General features: G+C 45.1%; 2 protein-coding genes across 8 annotated transcripts in view; both read right to left on the reverse strand.

Moving 5' to 3' along the window:
- Positions 1–18,722, reverse strand: part of LOC309530352 (uncharacterized protein) — a 302,362-nt gene that overhangs the window by 238,916 nt on the left and 44,724 nt on the right. The gene's annotated exons all lie outside the window — the stretch shown is intronic.
- LOC309530300 (uncharacterized protein) overlaps positions 7,851–18,722 on the reverse strand; it is a 670,922-nt gene continuing 660,050 nt past the window's right edge. For all 7 annotated transcript variants that reach the window (XM_082219087.1, XM_082219086.1, XM_082219085.1 and 4 more), the window contains 2 exons: positions 14,621–14,747; positions 7,851–10,235 (listed from right to left, as the gene is read on the reverse strand). In XM_082219087.1, the coding sequence (XP_082075213.1) occupies positions 7,987–10,235; positions 14,621–14,747 (2,376 nt within the window). In that variant the 3' untranslated portion in view covers positions 7,851–7,986. The remainder of the gene's footprint in view (positions 10,236–14,620; positions 14,748–18,722) is intronic.

The raw sequence follows: 18,722 nt of genomic DNA on the forward strand, positions 1-18,722 counted from the left end.
GTGAGTGGTGGGAGGTGTGGGGGACCCCCATGGGGAAGTGGGGGAGGGAGGGGCTTTGGGGACGGGGTTGTCCGTCTGCCAGAGAGGAGTACCCTACTGGCTTAGATTCACGTATCCTGTTTGAAAGGGGAATCATCTTAGGGACTTCCTGTGAAAATCTGGGTCAGGAATGCTGTTCCTGGAATGGACAAACACACAAGACGTAACTGGGTGTGCAGTCACATAAACAATACTCTTCTATATAGTCTTATCACAATATCAAATGTTTATCTTGCACATAAACAACACATAAAGTGCAATAATATAGACGAGAGCCAGGGACTCTGTGGTGGGGACAGCTGAGGGCCGTTTTGGCCCAGACTGGCCCCTGACCCTGAGACGCTGTTCGGTAACGCTGATTGGCTGAAACGGCAGCCTACTGACCCAGAGTTTGGGCGGCCGGTCTACTCATGATAAGGATAGGGCGAAGTGGAGCATTGTAAGAAAATTCATAGAAATAAAGGGGTTAGCGCTTCCTTATTTACAGAAGGCTATCGCTCTTTGGGGTGATGCCCCTCTAGAAGGGACATCTCCAGGCTTGGGGAATGGTATGTGCGTGTGTGTAGTGCTTGTGCAACACGATGTCATGAAGGGGGGGGATCTCCTGCTACAGTTCCCCCCTTCAGAGATAAGATTGTGAGGGAGGACACCGCACAATCCTTTTCTCCGCACAAGCTTAGTAAAAGTCTGATGTGCCATACCTAAGATCCGGGTCGCGTGCGGCTCCTTGGGGTTCCATCTCAATGAAAGTCGAAGGGGTTCCCGTCGGGATCATCCTATGAGAGGCAGTGGCGCGGGGGTGGAGAGACGGTGCTTGTGCAACACGATGTCATGAGGGGGGGGGAATCTCCTGCTACAACACTCTGGTTGAATTGTATAATGAATGATTTTAGAGTGTTGTGTTGTGTTGTGTTGTGTTGTACTGTTGTACTGTTTTATTGTTGTTAGCCGCCCTGAGCCCGGCTTCGGCTGGGGAGGGCGGGATATAAATAAAATGTATAGTGTTTCTGTGGAAGCGCTAGGGTGGACATCTCGGGGGTTGTTTCACTGTAGAAAGAGCTTTGTTCCATCCCAATTCCCATGGCATCCAAACTGCCCAGACCTGGAGCATCTCTTCCAAGGTTACAGAGTCAGGGGGACTGTGGAGAGCGGACCCCAATCCCACCTCCAGCCTTAGGATTCTCCAGCATTCTACATATCCGGCAGACATGGGAAGAGTCGAACAGAAGGTAGCTTGAAAGAGACAACAGCTTCACAGCTAGAGGGAATTCACAGAGAATCCTGTGATGCGCAGAGCAGGAATACCAGATAGGTGGGTTGGTAGGCAGAGAATAAAACAGTGTGATACCTGTATGCATTGATGAATATAAATGGTCAGATTTTTATTTTTTAAAAGAATGGGGAACTGAGGTAGGGCAACTGTTAGGTCCAGTGCTATTTTTCTGCTATTTTTCTGGAAAAAGAAGTTTCAGAACACGTCCCTCGTTTTCTTAGGATGGCAATGGCACCCACCCAAGAGGGGCCAGAACTGAGTTCCAGCAAGTTCTGGCCGAAAAAAAGACCCAGGTTAGGCCCATTAATAAGTGAGGCCAGCGTAACATACACAGGAATGGGAACTGACCACAAGACTAGTAAAAACCAGTTAAAGGGGAAATTAATGGCCGATTGTTAAAGAGAAAAACAACTCCAGATAAGGACTCTGCACTCTCCCCAAGTGATTTTACCCAACTGCCATCTGTCTTGGAACTATGACAACTGTTCTTGGTTGCCTGGATGAAGAGGGGTATATGTCTGACCACACCCATTTTGCCACAACCACCTCTGGGATGTGGCTCCCAGAAAGCTTTTGATAAGAAAATATGGCCCTGAGGCTGAAAAAGGGTCACCACCACTGAATAAATCCCTGCTTTTTCAGGACTGGAAACCCAGAATAACATGGCATCAAAAGTTCCAGATTTTATTAGGCCAGAGATATGATTAAAATTAGGAAAGAAACTTGACCATCATTTGTTAAAGCAGTCTATTACAGTATTACATACAGAGCAATATAAATATGTCATTTCTGTGTGCAACCTGAGAAACATGGAAGAGATGGAGGAATACTGTAGGTCCTCAGAAATCTCCACTAATTCCATTTCTGGATTTTCATGATCAAAACAAATATCTCCAGTACAAGGGGTGGACATCCAGGGGGTTGTTCTATGTTCAGGACCTTATTGAGTGGTGCTAACCCATCTTATAATAACCTTTGTGGATCCAGCTGAGGGGTCCTCAGTATGACTGACTCCAGATAGCTCAGGTATGATCATTTATAGGCAATCTTTTATGGAAGCAGGTGGTTCTTCAGTATCAGAAAGTGTATGAATCTTTTTTGTCTAACTCTGGAATGTATATAACAGGAGAACAACCAAGCCTTATGAGGAATGGCTGAGGCAATTTGGTATGTTTAACCTGGAAAAGAGGATATGATAGTAATCTTCAGCTATCTGAACGGCTGCCACATGGAAGATGGAGCAAGTTTATTTCCTGCTTCTCCAGAAGGTTGGATTCAAATGGCATGAAAGAAGATTCCAACTAAACATTTGGAGGAACTTTCTGACAGTAAGAGCAGTTTGATGGGAGAACAGACTTCGGAAGGTGGTGGACTCTCCTTCGTTGGAGATTTTTAAACAGAGGTCGGAGGACCACCCACCAGGGATTGTTCAGCGGTGATTCCAACAATGCATTAGGTTGGGCTGGGTGACCCCTGGGGTTTCCTTCCAGCTCTATGATTCTATGATTCCATGAGGCATTTGGAGCTTCAGGGTGGACCAACAACTGCAGGCAGGATTGATCAAAGATGGCATATAAACCTGTATGGACATTTGACACAACACAGCAGAGTTGTTAGAAGGGGAATGAAATGAGAAGCAGGACTGAGATTTGGATATGCTTCGAGGTTCAGGCTATGGGAAGTCGTAAAATCAAAATTACAATTCGGAAGACAATTTGATCTTTTTTATTTTAGTTTTTTATTTTTATTGGATTATGATTTGATATGTTAGTTGGAGGTTTTTTATTGGGAAATTAATATACACCCTAACAAAAAAAAAGAGGGGGAATGAAACAACATCAGCCAGCGTGGTGTAGTGGTTAAGAGCGGTGGACTCGTAATCTGGTGAACCGGGTTCGCTTCCCTGCTCCTCCACATGCAGCTGCTGGGTGACCTTGGGCTACTCACACTTCTCTGAAGTCTCTCAGCCTCACTCAACTTACAGAGTGTTTGTGGTGGGGGAGGAAGGGAAAGGAGATTGTGAGCAGCTTTGAGACTCCTTAGGTTAGTGATAAAGCGGGATATCAAATCCAAACTCCTCCTCCTCCTCCTCTTCTTCTTCTTCTTCTTCTTCTTCTTCCTTTAGACAGGTGGTCTCCCCACCCCCACCCCCTTCCCAGTGCATCAATATGGAGATAGTGCTTCCCTTTGGTTTAAGCACTAGATGCTGGGAGTAAACATTTATTCATTCCACTGGTCACCTGTCTTGGTTCCTACTCAAACAGTACATGGACACTTCTACATAACTGTTGTTATTGTGTTTGTGATGTGCGTGGTTCATTTTGTCATGGATGCTTTAGCTGAGTTTCTTGCATTCAGAGGGCTGGACTAGATGTCCCTTGGGGTCCCTTTCAACTCTATAATTCTATGATTCATTCAAAACCAATAAAATGTTTGTAAAAGAAAAAAGAAAGATGATGGTTAGATCCAGTGCTTTTTTCCTGGGGGTACGCAGACCCCTAAATATTTTTTGAATCTTTGTCAGAATCTCCGTTCGGCCAAGCCGATAAGGCCTCATCTTCCTCTGAGCTGAGCCTTTGAAATCGCCTCCGACGTGTATAATGACCTGAGCCTTTGATAAGGCCTCAAGCCCATTCTATCCAGCAGGGTTCCCAGCACAGGGAAGAGACGAGAGGTTTGGTTACATTGTAAAGGGTTTTATTTCTAAACTACGCAGAACAGAAAAGACATCCTCTCTCTATGAAAGCAGAGAGCAACTGAACAAAGGAACAAAGGAAACAGGAAATCACTAACGTCACATCCCGTCTCCCTTTCCCGTGAGACTGCAAGGTCTCTGGAATCTAAACAGAGTCCTGGGACTCCACACAGCTGCAGTGGGAAACAGAAACTAACATCCTCCCCCTTTCTGTGAACACCACTGGGCAGCGTGTCAGTACATTATCAGTACAAACCCAATGTCTGTACATAGGTACAGTGTTGATCCTTCGGAACAACCTTAGACAATAAATCATCAGGAATTTCATTACCTGGCATGTAGGACACCGTTACGAGTCCTTTCTCAACACATTCTCTAGTATGTTGCAGCTTCAATTGCAAGTGCTTCGTGCTTTGCTTACAACCTTCAGAAGTCATAATCTGAATTGGACATTTGACAGGAATTCTCATGTCTTTACACAACTGTAACAACCATTCATAGGCGCCGACTCCATGGGGCCTGAGGGGGCCCGAGCCCCCTCAAAAATTCGTTTGGGGGGGCTTTGCCCCCCCAATAATCTCGGGCGCCCCTCCAGCAGAGCGCCACCGCCGCCCCTCCCCCAGCCCAAAATGCACAGGGTCGGGCTGCATGCCTCCTGCCCTCCCTCCCGAGCAAAAGCTCCACCCAATTTCCTTCGGAGCTGATTAATAGGCACAGCACGCTCTCCCCTATTCGCTCACGAGGAGGCGCCGCCACTTTATCTGCATATTCATGAGCTTATTTATTATTCATGAGCTTTCGCGGGCTCCCCCAATATTTTTTATAAGTCGGCGCCCCTGCAACCATTCACAATCCACAAGTGAATAAAACAATGCATTCAGTTCAGCTTCACAAGAACTTAAACTAATGTTGTTTGCTTCATACACGATCAATCAAATAGACCCTGGTTGTACATATAGCAAACTCCAGATGTGATTTTCCCGTCTGCAGTGTCACTTCCAAAACTCGCATCAGCAAATATCTCAAGACCACCAGACTTCTGATTGTTAAATGTCAGTCTGTAATGCATAGTGCCTTTCAAATAGTGTGCTAAGTGTTTCAGAGCTTTCCAATCCTTAACATGTAGGATTGTTGACTTGTCTGCTTAGCAAGTTACAGCTAACTGCAATGTCATGTCTTGAACATCTGGCAATGAAATTTAGTTTGCCTACCACACTTCTGTACAGTGTAGTGCCCGAAAATGCTCCTTCAGTGTCATCTACCTGATAACCTGTCGTCATTGGTGTGTCTACAGGATTAGCATCCATCAGATTTAGCTTGGTTAACACATCAGCAATTTTAGGTGACTGGTGTACTAGGACTTAAAGCTGCATCACATGATGGACACTTCAAGATGGTGGGGGCTGCTGAGCAGACTGCCAGAAGTTACACCCCGGGGAAAGCTGAAACAGTATCCCAGACCATGCAGGGATGTGTTCCTGAAACCGAAAGCTCCACAAAAGGGAGGTTTTTGGAGGAAGAGTGCACGAGGGGGGTGTTTCCTGTTCAGGGGGTGAAATCTCCAAAGCAGGAGGAGCAAGGGGAGTTGGCTGCCACGTCATCCCAACCATCACTGCAACCAGCAGGTGGCACTGCTGTGTTTGAAGCAGTGGAAAGTTTTTCCTGTGAGAAGTTTGGTCAGAGTCCAAACACCAGGATGATCTGCGCAGATGTGGTCACTAGCTGTTCCAGTACAAAGGCTAAGGCAAACCGTTGTGGAAGATGGAACTGGTTCACCATATTTACATCAAGAAGGGTCTGATCCACCAGTTGGGTGAAGACTCCTTGGAGGTGCAAAGTGTTGTGGAGTCTGGCACACTTCCCTGTGTTCCATTCAGCTTTCTGGACTTGTAGCGGAGTGTGCACAGCGCAAGCCGCTTAGTGTATAAGCTTGCAGAAGATAAAGAGTCCACATGCTGTTGTTCTAAACTAGCAGCTTTATTTACAGCAGAACAGTAAAAATAAACAAACCTTCCGAGACAGCAGTTATCTTGCTTCCTTGCTTGGCAGCAAAAGCGAAAGTCAGACAGAACAAAAAAACAGCTTCTCCAGAAGTTGGAGACAGCTCCTCCCCAGAACAGGCAGGACGATGGGTTCTGAGCTGTTAACCCTGTAAGCTCCGATTCCCCATCACACCCCCTCTCGTCCTGCACTGCTGGGGGCTCGTAAGTTTCACCACTTACCCCAAACACAGACCTTTACAGAACTCCCCATGATGCTGAAAGCTCAAAGGTTTCATGACCCCATCTGCCAGGTTCTTCTGGCTTGGACAGTACTGCAATCTCACCAAGCCTAACTGGATACTCTGACACACATTCTGGAAACGGATGTCTAGGTGTTTGGTTCTGCCCTTAAACTGCCCAGACTCTGCCAGCTTCAGACAGGGTTGATTGTCCTCCCACACCGTGATGGGCAAACAACAATCCCTGCAGATTTCTTGAACCAAACAAACATAGAATTCATATTCCCTACAAAGTTCAGACAGCGCACTGAATTCAGCTTCAGTAAAGGAAAGCGCAATAAGACTTTGTTTCCGGGTGTGATGGCCTGGGATTCGTATTCAGATGCTGAACCTAAGGAATCCCAACCTGCACAGGATTCCCCACCTCCAGAAGCAGCTGAGCCAGGGTTGGGGCATGAGCCTGAAAGGACCCCACCTGTGCTGGATCCTCAGGTGCAGGCACCAGCTGAGTCTGCTCTGGCTCCTGAGGTGATGGAGGACCCATTGCCTGCAGGTGCTCCACTCTCAGCCCCATCAAAGGAAGCCGGGGTTGCCTCTGGGTCAGGTAACCCTCCAGCCTTCCTGAGCTGCAGAGGCTCAGGGCAGAGAGGCAGAGGGAACTAAGTTCCCGCAGGAAGAGTGCTCGCCTCCTGGCCAGGAGAGACGAGCCTTTTGAGGATCAGGGCCGCCCTATGCCTTGGGACATATAAAAGGCAGCCAGCCCCAGTCCCAAGTTGCGGGAGCAACGTTGGTAGTTGTCAGTCCCTGCCTGAAGCCTGCCCTGCACACAGCTTCAACTTTAAGGGACTGCCTTCATATTGCTTCATCAACCATGGACTGGACTTAGACCTTGTCTAACTTGTCTCCATGGGTGTCCTGACCCCTGCATTCAGACATCCTGAACTTCTCAAGCCGTGATGCTGACTTGAATAAAATATTGGTGGGGGGCCAGGTAAGGCCCTCCTTGCACAATCAATCACATGATACATGCACATCATTTGAATGGCAATGCCTATAATGGCAGTGATTTTTTTAAAAAAGTAATATTTTGAGCCCGTAGTTCAATTTCCAGCAGCTCCCCTTGCCCCAGAGAACACTTCTAGCATTCCATCTCCCCTACCTGTGTCAGTTTTGTGACATGGGTCTCCAGCTGTTTTTGGACTACAACTCCCATCATCCCTAGCTAGCAGGACTAACGGGAAGGGATAACAGAAACTGTAGTCCAGGAGCTGCTGGGAACCCAAGTTTGGGAAACCCTGCTTCAAAGCAACTTTTGCGTTTGGCCTGCAAATATGGAACCTGTCCACTTTTGTATTTTCTTGTATTTTGATTTTCTTGTGACCTGTGTACATTATTTATTTATTTATTTATTTATTTATTGAGGGAAAATTCAAAGAGAAATTGTATGGCAAGTTGTGGAAGAATAAAAGGTTGTGTTTGGGGGGGGAAACCCTGGGGCGTGGCCCCCTCAGATATTTTATTGGGGGACAAAGACCCCATGGGCTTTAAGAGTTGGTGCCTAGTCCCTACACCCACAGGTCTCAGGAATGTTACAACATAAAAACACAAGATAAAAACACAAAACCAATGTTAATCAGCCAAAGGTGGAGATTTGTCTGGTTCCTAAAGATGTTTAATGTTTTTTCCGACCTTTGTATAGATTCTTTGATGGAAAGTGAGATTGGAGCTCCTCCAGAAGCTCTTTCCACATTCCACACACTAATATGTTTTCTCCCCAGTATGAATTCTTTGATGCGAAGTGAGATTGGAGCTTTCAGTGAAGCTCTTTCCACATTCCACACACTGATAGGGTTTCTCCCCTGTATGAATTCTCTGATGGGAAGTGAGATTGGAGCTCTGACTGAAGCTCTTTCCACATTCCACACACTGATAGGGTTTCTCCCCTGTATGAATTCTCTGATGGGAAGTGAGATGGGAGCTCTGACTGAAGCTCTTTCCACATTCCACACACTGATAGGGTTTCTCCCCTGTATGAATTCTCTGATGGGAAGTGAGATGGGAGCTCTTCCTGAAGCTCTGTCCACATTCCACACACTGATAGGGTTTCTCCCCTGTATGAATTCTTTGATGGGAAGTGAGATCAGAGCTCTGACTGAAGCTCTTTCCACATTCCACACACTGATAGGGTTTCTGCCCTGTATGAATTCTCTGATGGGAAGTGAGATTGGAGCTATCAGTGAAGCTCTTTCCACATTCCACACACTGATAGGGTTTCTGCCCTGTATGAATTCTCTGATGGGAAGTGAGATTGGAGCTATCAGTGAAGCTCTTTCCACATTCCACACACTGATAGGGTTTCTGCCCTGTATGAATTCTTTGATGGGAAGTGAGATTGGAGCTATAAGTGAAGCTCTTTCCACATTCCACACACTGATAGGGTTTCTCCCCTGTATGAATTCTTTGATGGGAAGTGAGAGAGAAGCTTTCAGTGAAGCTCTTTCCACATTCCACACACTGATAGGGTTTCTCCCCTGAATGAATTCTCTGATGCTTAGTGAGATCCGAGCTCGTACTGAAGCTCTTTCCACATTCCACACACTGATAGGGTTTCTCCCCTGTATGAATTCTCTGATGGGAAGTGAGATGGGAGCTCTGACTGAAGCTCTTTCCACATTCCACACACTGATAGGGTTTCTGCCCTGTATGAATTCTTTGATGGGAAGTGAGTTTGGAGCTCTTCCTGAAGCTCTTTCCACATTCCACACACTGATAGGGTTTCTGCCCTGTATGAATTCTGTGATGGGAAGTGAGACTGTGTCTGCGACTGAAGCTCTTTCCACATTCCACACACTGATAGGGTTTCTCCCCTGTATGAATTCTTTGATGGGAAGTGAGAGAGGAGCTTTCAGTGAAGCTCTTTCCACATTCCACACACTGATAGGGTTTCTCCCCAGTATGAATTCTTTGATGCAAAGTGAGATTGGAGCTCTGACTGAAGCTCTTTCCACATTCCACACACTGATAGGGTTTCTCCCCTGTATGAATTCTTTGATGCAAAGTGAGATTGGAGCTCTTACTGAAGCTCTTTCCACATTCCACACACTGATAGGGTTTCTCCCCAGTATGAATTCTTTGATGGGAAGTGAGTTTGGAGCTATGAACGAAGCTCTTTCCACATTCCACACACTGATAGGGTTTCTCCCCAGTATGAATTCTTTGATGCGAAGTGAGAGTGGAGCTTTCAGTGAAGCTCTTTCCACATTCCACACACTGATAGGGTTTCTCCCCAGTATGAATTCTTTGATGGGAAGTGAGAGAGGAGCTCTTCCTGAAGCTCTTTCCACATTCCACACACTGATAGGGTTTCTCCCCTGTATGAATTCTTTGATGGGAAGTGAGATCAGAGCTCTGACTGAAGCTCTTTCCACATTCCACACACGGATAGGGTTTCTCCCCAGTATGAATTCTTTGATGCGAAGTGAGTTTGGAGCTATAAGTGAAGCTCTTTCCACATTCCACACACTGATAGGGTTTATCCCCAGTATGAATTCTTTGATGGGAAGTGAGTTTGGAGCTCTTACTGAAGCTCTTTCCACATTCCGCAAACTGATAGGGTTTCTCCCCTGTATGAATTCTCTGATGGGAAGTGAGATCGGTGCTCCTACTGAAGCTCTTTCCACATTCCACGCACTGATAGGGTTTCTCCCCTGTATGAATTCTCTGATGCCTAGTGAGAGAGGAGCCCTGACTGAAGCTCTTTCCACATTCCATGCACTGATAGGGTTTCTCCCCTGTATGAATTCTCTGATGCTTAGTGAGATCCGAGCTCGAACTGAAGCTCTTTCCACTTTCCACACACTGATAGAGTTTCTTTCCAAGGATATTTTGTTGATGGGAAGTGGAATGGGAGCGCTGACTGCAGCTTTCTCCACACTCCAAATTTTCACGTGGCTTTTCCTCTCTGGGGATTTTATCGTGGTCACCTTTGTTCTTGATTTCATCATAATCTGCAATGGAGACAAAAAGGGATTAGAGCCTCAAGAACAAATGGAGAAGAAATTAAGGGAGTTCAGTGTGTGTTTCTTACCTTTGTTGTTTGTCAATAACTAATATATTTATTATCAGATTTTGTTGAGTTGTTGACTGCTGCTTTGTTTGCTATAGAGTAGTGGCCAAAATTGTGGAAGACTTTTGCAGAAAAGTGTATTTCAGAGGTTTGATGGCTCATAACACTGCTTCTTTTGGAGTAATATCATACAATTATGTATCAACGGAAATTGTTCATTTACCCATATTCTATCTAATGTTATAGCCAAAAAACCAGAAAAAGGAAGCACAACTTGCTTAGGTTGACTGTGTGTCTTTTTGTGGTTGGTTTTTTTGTGTTCTTGTAAAACATAATAAAATTATAGAAATGGCACAAAGAGTTGACTGGTCATCCAGAAAGCGATGTAAAATTGTACTGTTTAATGAACAATGCTACAGTTATGAAGAAACTGATGAAAGATAAGGAAAAACTTAACCAGACTGGCCATTATATATTTTTGAAGAGGTATCAGGAGACTTAGTCACTATAAAATCAGACCGGTAAAGGCAGGGAAAGGTGCACAAAGGCAAGTAACGATGGACGAGTGGAGAGACTGTCCCTACATGACAGAAGAAAATCATCTGGGTGTATACAAGATGACATGGCGCAATTTAATGTGAAGTTGAGTGCAAGGACTGGTCAAAATGTTATAATTCTAAGGAATAAGCCATTGTCATCTCACAACCAAAGGTTGAAAAGATTAAACCCATGTTAACTGGACAGCTGAACAATGGAACAGTGTTATTTGGAGCAATGAGACCCAAATCAGATAAGATTTACATCCACTTGCATTACACCGACCACGAAACACTCAGCGGTTGTATGGCAGCAAAAGGTGTGGGCAAAATTTACATCATTAATGGGGATGTAAATGCCCTAAAATGCATAAATGAAAGACTTGCGCGCAAACTGAAGCGTTCCTCAGGTGATCTTTTTCCAGATGCTGAAGCACGTTGTCAGGGAACTGCCCTCGGTTCAGGAGGGAGAGAGGAAAAGCCGAATGGATTATAGAGAGCCTCCAGGGATAGTGGGAAGCAGCTCCTCTTCAACGGAGGAGAATAAAGACGCCTCCAGTGGAGCGGCGCTGCAGGAGTCGGAAGAGGCAAGACAGTGCCAGGACAACTTGCCTGGGCAAAGTGGGGAGGAGAGGGGTCCTCTGTTACCCACACCCTCCTTGCGCAGAAAGCATCCGCGCAGAGAGGGGAGGTGCAGACTGGGAGTCAAGAAGCTGCTTTGCTGGGCAAAGTTTAGGAACCGCCCACTCACGGATTCTGCCAACGACTGAGCCAGCCACGGGAGAGTGGCGCTCCGGATGGATAAGGTTTATTTTGGCAGCAAAAGCAAGGCTTCACAGCTAAGCAGGGAGATATTTGCCTGTTTGCTCTCGAGCAACCCATTGGAAACATCACACACACACACACACATATATATATTCTATTTTCTATTTCAACAGGATTCCGCTCCATGTCGTGTTGCTGCTGTGTGCAAAAGGTGCTTTCAAGATAAAGATATTTCACTGCCGGAATGGCCTGGGAATAGCCCAAACTTTAACCCAATCAGAAATCTATGGAGCCGACTAAAGAAACTTGTTAGTCAGAAGCAACCCAGCAATAAAGTCCAATTAACAGAGGCAATAATTTAATCTTGGTTTCACTTTATTACAGCTGCAGTACTAAAAACTTGGTTCATATCATGGGAAGGCATTGTAAGGCCGTAATTAAAGCTAAAGGTTGCCAATGGGTATGACTGCTGTTCTCATAAATACTCCTTCATAAAAGTTCTTTCATTACATTCTTCATTAGATTATCCTTCACTGCTATATAATTTTATGGTATTACTCCACACAAAAGTGGTGTTATGAGCCATCAAACCTCAGAAATACACTTTTCACAAAAGGTTTCCACAATTTTGGCTACTAGGAGAAGTTCACTTTAAAGTTAATGTTCTATTTATATGGGATCAGACTATTATTTATGTTTCATGTTTATATATGTGTTGGAATCTGCCCAGAGTGGCTTGGGCAACCCAGCCAAATGGGCAGGGTATAAATAAAAAATATTATTATTTGGATTTGTAACTGGCTTGGATTTGTAACTGGCTGACTGACCGAACCCAAAGAGTGCTCATCAATGGTTCCTCTTCATCCTGGAGAAGAGTGACTAGTGGGGTGCCACAGGGTTCTGTCTTGGGCCCGGTCTTATTCAACATCTTTATCAACGACTTGGATGATGGACTCAAGGGCATCCTGATCAAATTTGCAGATGACATCAAACTGGGAGGGGTGGCTAACACCCCAGAGGACAGGATCACACTTCAAAACGACCTTGACAGATTAGAGAACTGGGCCAAAACAAACAAGATGAATTTTAACAGGGAGAAATGTAAAGTATTGCACTTGGGCAAAAAAAATGAGAGGCACAAATACAAGATGGGTGACACCTGGCTTGAGAGCAGTACATGTGAAAAGGATCTAGGAGTCTTGGTTGACCACAAACTTGACATGAGCCAACAGTGTGACGTGGCAGCTAAAAAAGCCAATGCAATTCTGGGCTGCATCAATAGGAGTATAGCATCTAGATCAAGGGAAGTAATAATGCCACTGTATTCTGCTCTGGTCAGACCTCACTTTGAGTACTGTGTCCAGTTCTGGGCACCACAGTTCAAGAAGGACACTGACAAACTGGAACGTGTCCAGAGGAGGGCAACCAAAATGGTCAAAGGCCTGGAAACGATGCCTTATGAGGAACGGCTAAGGGAGCTGGGCATGTTTAGCCTGGAGAAGAGGAGGTTAAGGGGTGATATGATAGCCATGATCAAATATATAAAAGGATGTCACATAGAGGAGGGAGAAAGGTTGTTTTCTGCAGCTCCAGAGAAGCGGACACAGAGCAATGGATCCAAACTACAAGAAAGAAGATTCCACCTAAACATTAGGAAGAACTTCCTGACAGTAAGAGCTGTTCGACAGTGGAATTTGCTGCCCAGGAGTGTGGTGGCGTCTCCTTCTTTGGAGGTCTTTAAGCAGAGGCCTGACAACCATATGTCAGGAGTGCTCTGATGGTGTTTCCTGCTTGGCATGGGGTTGGACTCGATGGCCCTTGTGGTCTCTTCCAACTCTATGATTCTATGATTCTATGATTCTACTACAGTGTTACATTGATTTGAGAACAGTTCTGTTCTGGAAAAGATTAAGTTTGTAAACCATCTTCATCATCATCATCATCATCATCATCATCATCATCACCATCATCACTGCTACTACTACCTGAGATTCAAGAAGTCTAGCTCTTCTCTGGGATGAATTTTGTTTGGCCCAACCATGGCATCCCCTCCATCTCCATTGTCAGTCATTTCTTTCATAGAATCATAGAGTTGGAAGAGACCACAAGGGCCATCGAGTCCAACCCCATGCCAAGCAGGAAACACCATCAGAGCACTCCTGACATATGGTTGTCAAGCCTCTGCTTAAAGACCTCCAAAGAAGGAGACTCCACCACACTGGCAGCAAATTCCACTGTCAAACAGCTCTTACTGTCAGGAAGTTCTTGCTAATGTTTTTGATCAACCCAAGACTGACAGGAGCAAATACAAAACCAGAAAACCTGAAGCTACGTATGTGGTGTCCGGTACGTTTCCACAGCTCTCTGGGATGAATTTTGTTTGGCCCAACCATGGCATCCCCTCCATCTCCATTGTCAGTTGTTTCTTTGGTCAACCCAAGACTGACAGGAGCAAATACAAAACCAGAAAACCTGAAGCTCCACATTTCCTGGACTTGTAGCAGAGCGGCACAGTGAGTGCTGCTTGTGTGTGTGAGCTTGCAGAACTCAGAGTCCAATACACTGCTGTTCCTCTAAATAAGAAAGCTTTATTGTATGTACAGCAAGATAAACCATCGGAAGATGCAGACGTTGCGTCTTCCATGTCTCAGCAGAAAACGAAAGTCAGAAAGAACGAAGAAACAGCTTTCCTGGATGTTGAGAAAGCTCCTCCCCAGATGCAGGACATTCTGAGCTGTTAACCCTGTAAGCTCTAAAGCTCACAACTTATCTTTCCTAACAATTCTGAAGCTGACATTTAAGATGGCCTGGGCAGTTCAGACCAGCCTGATCGTGGTAGGAAAAGGAATAATTTGAGGAAGATTGTTCAAAGAAAAAACTGTAAGTTACTGTTTATTGTGGGGGTGTTAGGTTCCCAGGTGTTATAGGGGGCACTGTTGAGCTCTGTGAAAATATATGAGGTTGGTTCCATAGAGGTATGTTTTGAATTTCCAGGCTGATATGATGATCCCACAGGGAGCCTTACCAAGAGAGGCCACGATCCCACGAGTCTCCTCCATGACGTCCTTATGCAGAGCTCTCTGGTCAGGATCCAGGAACGCCCACTCCTCGTCCGTGAAACGAATGGTGACATCTTCAAAGCAGACTGGACCCTAAAAGATAAAGGGAAATGTCCTCCTCTGAGACAGCAGAAATATGATCTGCTACACAATGCTCTGTTGTTTCCTTCCTGTAAATAATAATAATAATAATAATAATAATAATAATAATAATAATAATAATTTATTATTTATACCCCGCCCATCTGGCTGGGTTGCGATGTTGTTTCAATAGGATTGCTAGCTGCACATTTTATTTATGGATGCTTATTTTATTCTGCCTTTTAATTATGGGTATCCGTCTTTGTGCAAATAGGTGGTACTCCACCTTGTGGTTTTCAAGTCACTCTGCCTACGCAAGCATTCCAGTTTCCCCGATGGAAGGATCCACTTTCTCCTCTCCTCGTGAGTTGTTCTGGGGAGGTTCCCTCCCAATGCCCTAGGGCCAAATTCAAGGGGTTCATGGGGGCATGGAGAGGGGGAGGGGAGGAATGGGGGGCAGGCTCCATTTTCCAGCGGATGGCGCTGGTTAGGTGAATCCAGGCCACTATTTGTTCTCATTTGTCCACTGCTTAGAAACCAATTTTTGCATTCAATGATCAGTCTAGAAATAATATAAGCCTATTTTGGATGGCCCCTTCATGGATCACTGCCTTGCAATGGCGAAGGGGCTTGAATAACTCAGAAAAGCTATGAGCTATGCGGTGCAGGGCCACCCAAGATGGACAGGTCATAGTGGAGAGTTTTGACCAAACGTGATCCACCTGGAGCAGGAACCGGTAAGCCACTCCAGTATCCCTGCCAAGAAAACTCCATGGACAAAGACAACAGGCATATAAAAGTTATGACGCTGGAAGATGAGCCCCTCAGGTCGGAAGGCATCCAACATGCTACTGAGGAAGAGCGGAGGACAAGTACAAGTAGATTCAGAGCTGATGAAGCGGCTGGGCCAAAGCCGAAAGGTCGCTCAGTTGCGGATATGCCTGGAAGCGAAAGGAAAGTCCAATGCTGTAAAGAAAAATATTGCATAGGAACCTGGAATGTAAGAACCATGAACCTTGGTAAGTTGGATGTGGTCAAAAATGAGATGGCAAGAATAAATATTGACATCCTGGGCATCAGTGAAATAAAATGGATGGGAATGGGCGAATTTAGTCCGGATGACCATCACATCTACTACTGTGGGCAAGAATCCTGTAAAAGAAATGGAGTGGCCCTTAGAGTCAACAAAAGAGTGGCGAAAGCTGTACTAGGATGCAATCTCAAAAATGATAGAATGATCTCGATTCGAATCCAAGGCAGACCTTTTAACATCACAGTAATCCATGTTTATGCACCAACCACTGGTGCTGAAGAAACTGAAAATGACCAATTCTATGAAGACTTAAAACACCTTATAGAAATGACACCAAAGAGGGATGTTCTTCTCATTATAGGGGATTGGAATGCTAAAGTAGGGAGTCAAGAGATAAAAGGAACAACTGGCAAGTTTGGCCTTGGAGTTCAAAACGAAGCAGGGCAAAGGCTAACAGAGTTCTGCCAAGAGAACAAGCTGGTCATCACAAACACTCTTTTCCAACAACACAAGAGACGACTCTACACATGGACATCACCAGATGGGCAGCATCAAAATCAGATTGATTATATTCTCTGCAGCCAAAGATGGAGAAGCTCTATACAGTCAGCAAAAACAAGACCTGGAGCTGACTGTGGTTCAGATCATCAGCTTCTTATAGCAAAATTCAAGCTTAAACTGAAGAAAGTAGGAAAAACCACTGGGCCGGTAAGATACAATCTAAATCAAATCCCAAATCCCTTATGAATACATAGTGGAAGTGAGGAACAGGTTTAAGGATTTAGATTTGGTGGATAGAGTGCCTGAAGAACTATGGATGGAGGCTCATAACATTATACAAGAGGCAGCAACTAAAACCATCCCAATGAAAAGGAAATGCAAGAAAGCAAAGTGGCTGTCCAACGAGGCCTTACAAATAGCGGGGGAGAGAAGGCAAGCAAAATGCGAGGGAGATAGTGAAAGATACAGGAAACTGAATGCAGATTTCCAAAGAATAGCAAGGAGAGACAAGAAGGCCTCCTTAAACGAGCAATGCAAAGAAATAGAGGAAAACAATAGAATGGGAAAAACCAGAAATCTGTTCAAGAAAATTGGAGATATGAAAGGAACATTTTGTACAAAGATTTTCATAATAAAAGACAAAGGTGGAAAGGACCTATCAGAAGCAGAAGACATCAAGAAGAGGTGGCAAGATCAATGCTCCAACTACCGCACAATTGCACTCATTTCACACGCTAGCAAGGTTATGCTTAAAATTCTACAAGGCAGGCTCAAGCAGTATGTGGACCGAGAACTCCCAGAAGTGCAAGCTGGATTTAGAAGAGGCAGAGGAACCAGAGACCAAATTGCAAACATGCGCTGGATTATGGAGAAAGCTAGAGAGTTCCAGAAAGACATCTACTTCTGCTTCATTGACTATGCAAAAGCCTTTGACTGTGTCGACCACAGCAAACTATGGCAAGTTCTTAAAGAAATGGGAGTTCCTGATCACCTCATCTACAGTTAGAACTGGATATGGAACAACTGATTGGTTCAAAATTGGGAAAGGAGTACGACAAGGCTGTATATTGTCCCCCTGCTTATTTAACTTATATGCGGAATTCATCATGCAAAAGGCTGGGCTGGATGAATCCCAAGCCGGAATTAAGATCGCCGGAAGAAATATCAACAACCTCAGATATACAGATGACACAACCTTGATGGCAGAAAGTGAGGAGGAATTAAAGAACCTTTTAATGAGGGTGAAAGAGGAGAGCACAAAATATGGTCTGAAGCTCAACATCAGAAAAGCGAATATCATGGCCACTGGTCCCATCACCTCCTGGCAAATAGAAGGGGAAGAAATGGAAGCAGTAAGAGCTTTTACTTTCTTGGGCTCCATGATCACTGCAGATGGTGACAGCAGTCACAAAATTAAAAGACGCCTGCTCCTTGGGAGAAAGGTGATGGCATACCTAGACAGCATCTTAAAAAGCAGAGACATCGGGACTTCCGGTCGGCGCCAGCGTTTAATAGCGGTCCTCCCTCCGAGCTCCGGAGGAGGACTGCTTCGCGAGTTCGGGTCTGACCCGCTACGGCAAGCGGGGGACCCCTAAAATCACAGGCGCGGAAGCCTGTGAACAAGGAGACTCGGTGGGCACCAGAAGCGCCCCCTTACTGCGAAAGAGCCTTTTTAAAGGCTCCGGAACGGCATCGGGAGAGCGCGGTGCTGAGAGTCGCAACCCAGCTCGCGGAGCGAAGCCGTGTCGCCATGAACGGAGAGCGCTGATTCCTTCCTGTAAATTGAAATTGGATCGAAAAACCCGTGAGTAGGATTGAACGATTATCTGGACTTTAAAAATTTAAATCTGAAATTTGGCCGGAAACGGGGAAGGTTAAAATTAAGGAAGTCTGCCTTCCCCTGACTGCATGACAGATAAATCAACGAAAATATAAAGCTGCATCTGAATGAAAATACTGTAGGACTGTTTAAGCCTGGCATCGGACACGAACCTCCTCTCTAGCAAGCAGGGGCAGAGGGGAGAAAAAGTAACTTTATTAACCTGCATGACCTATTTGAAAGAGAAAAGTTTTCCGCTGTCTTAATCCCCTGAAACGGACTGCCAAAATAAGACACCAGGACAGAGAACTGATTTTAGAAACTTGTTACAAAGCTACATAGTTGATATTCTACCTGATACAAAGTTTTGGGGCTTTGCTGCCACAACATATTGGACTGTGTTGACAGAGAAACTACATAGAAAAAGTGTTGCAGCATTTATATTGAAGTTTCCTGGTTTCTTTGTTCTTAGTTCTATGTTTCCTTCACTTGGACATTTTGTTTTGCTCCCTCTAGAGGGTTGAGAAGTAACAGTTGCAAAGCAACAGATTAAGACAGTGGGATTTTCCATCAGGGAACTGCTCCTGTGAGAACGTCCTTGGGACATGAGCGGCCCAGCGGATGAGATAACCAC

Source organism: Podarcis vaucheri, assembly GCF_965113315.1.
Source record: "Podarcis vaucheri genome assembly, chromosome: 4".
Classification (NCBI taxonomy): Eukaryota; Metazoa; Chordata; class Lepidosauria; order Squamata; family Lacertidae; genus Podarcis; species Podarcis vaucheri.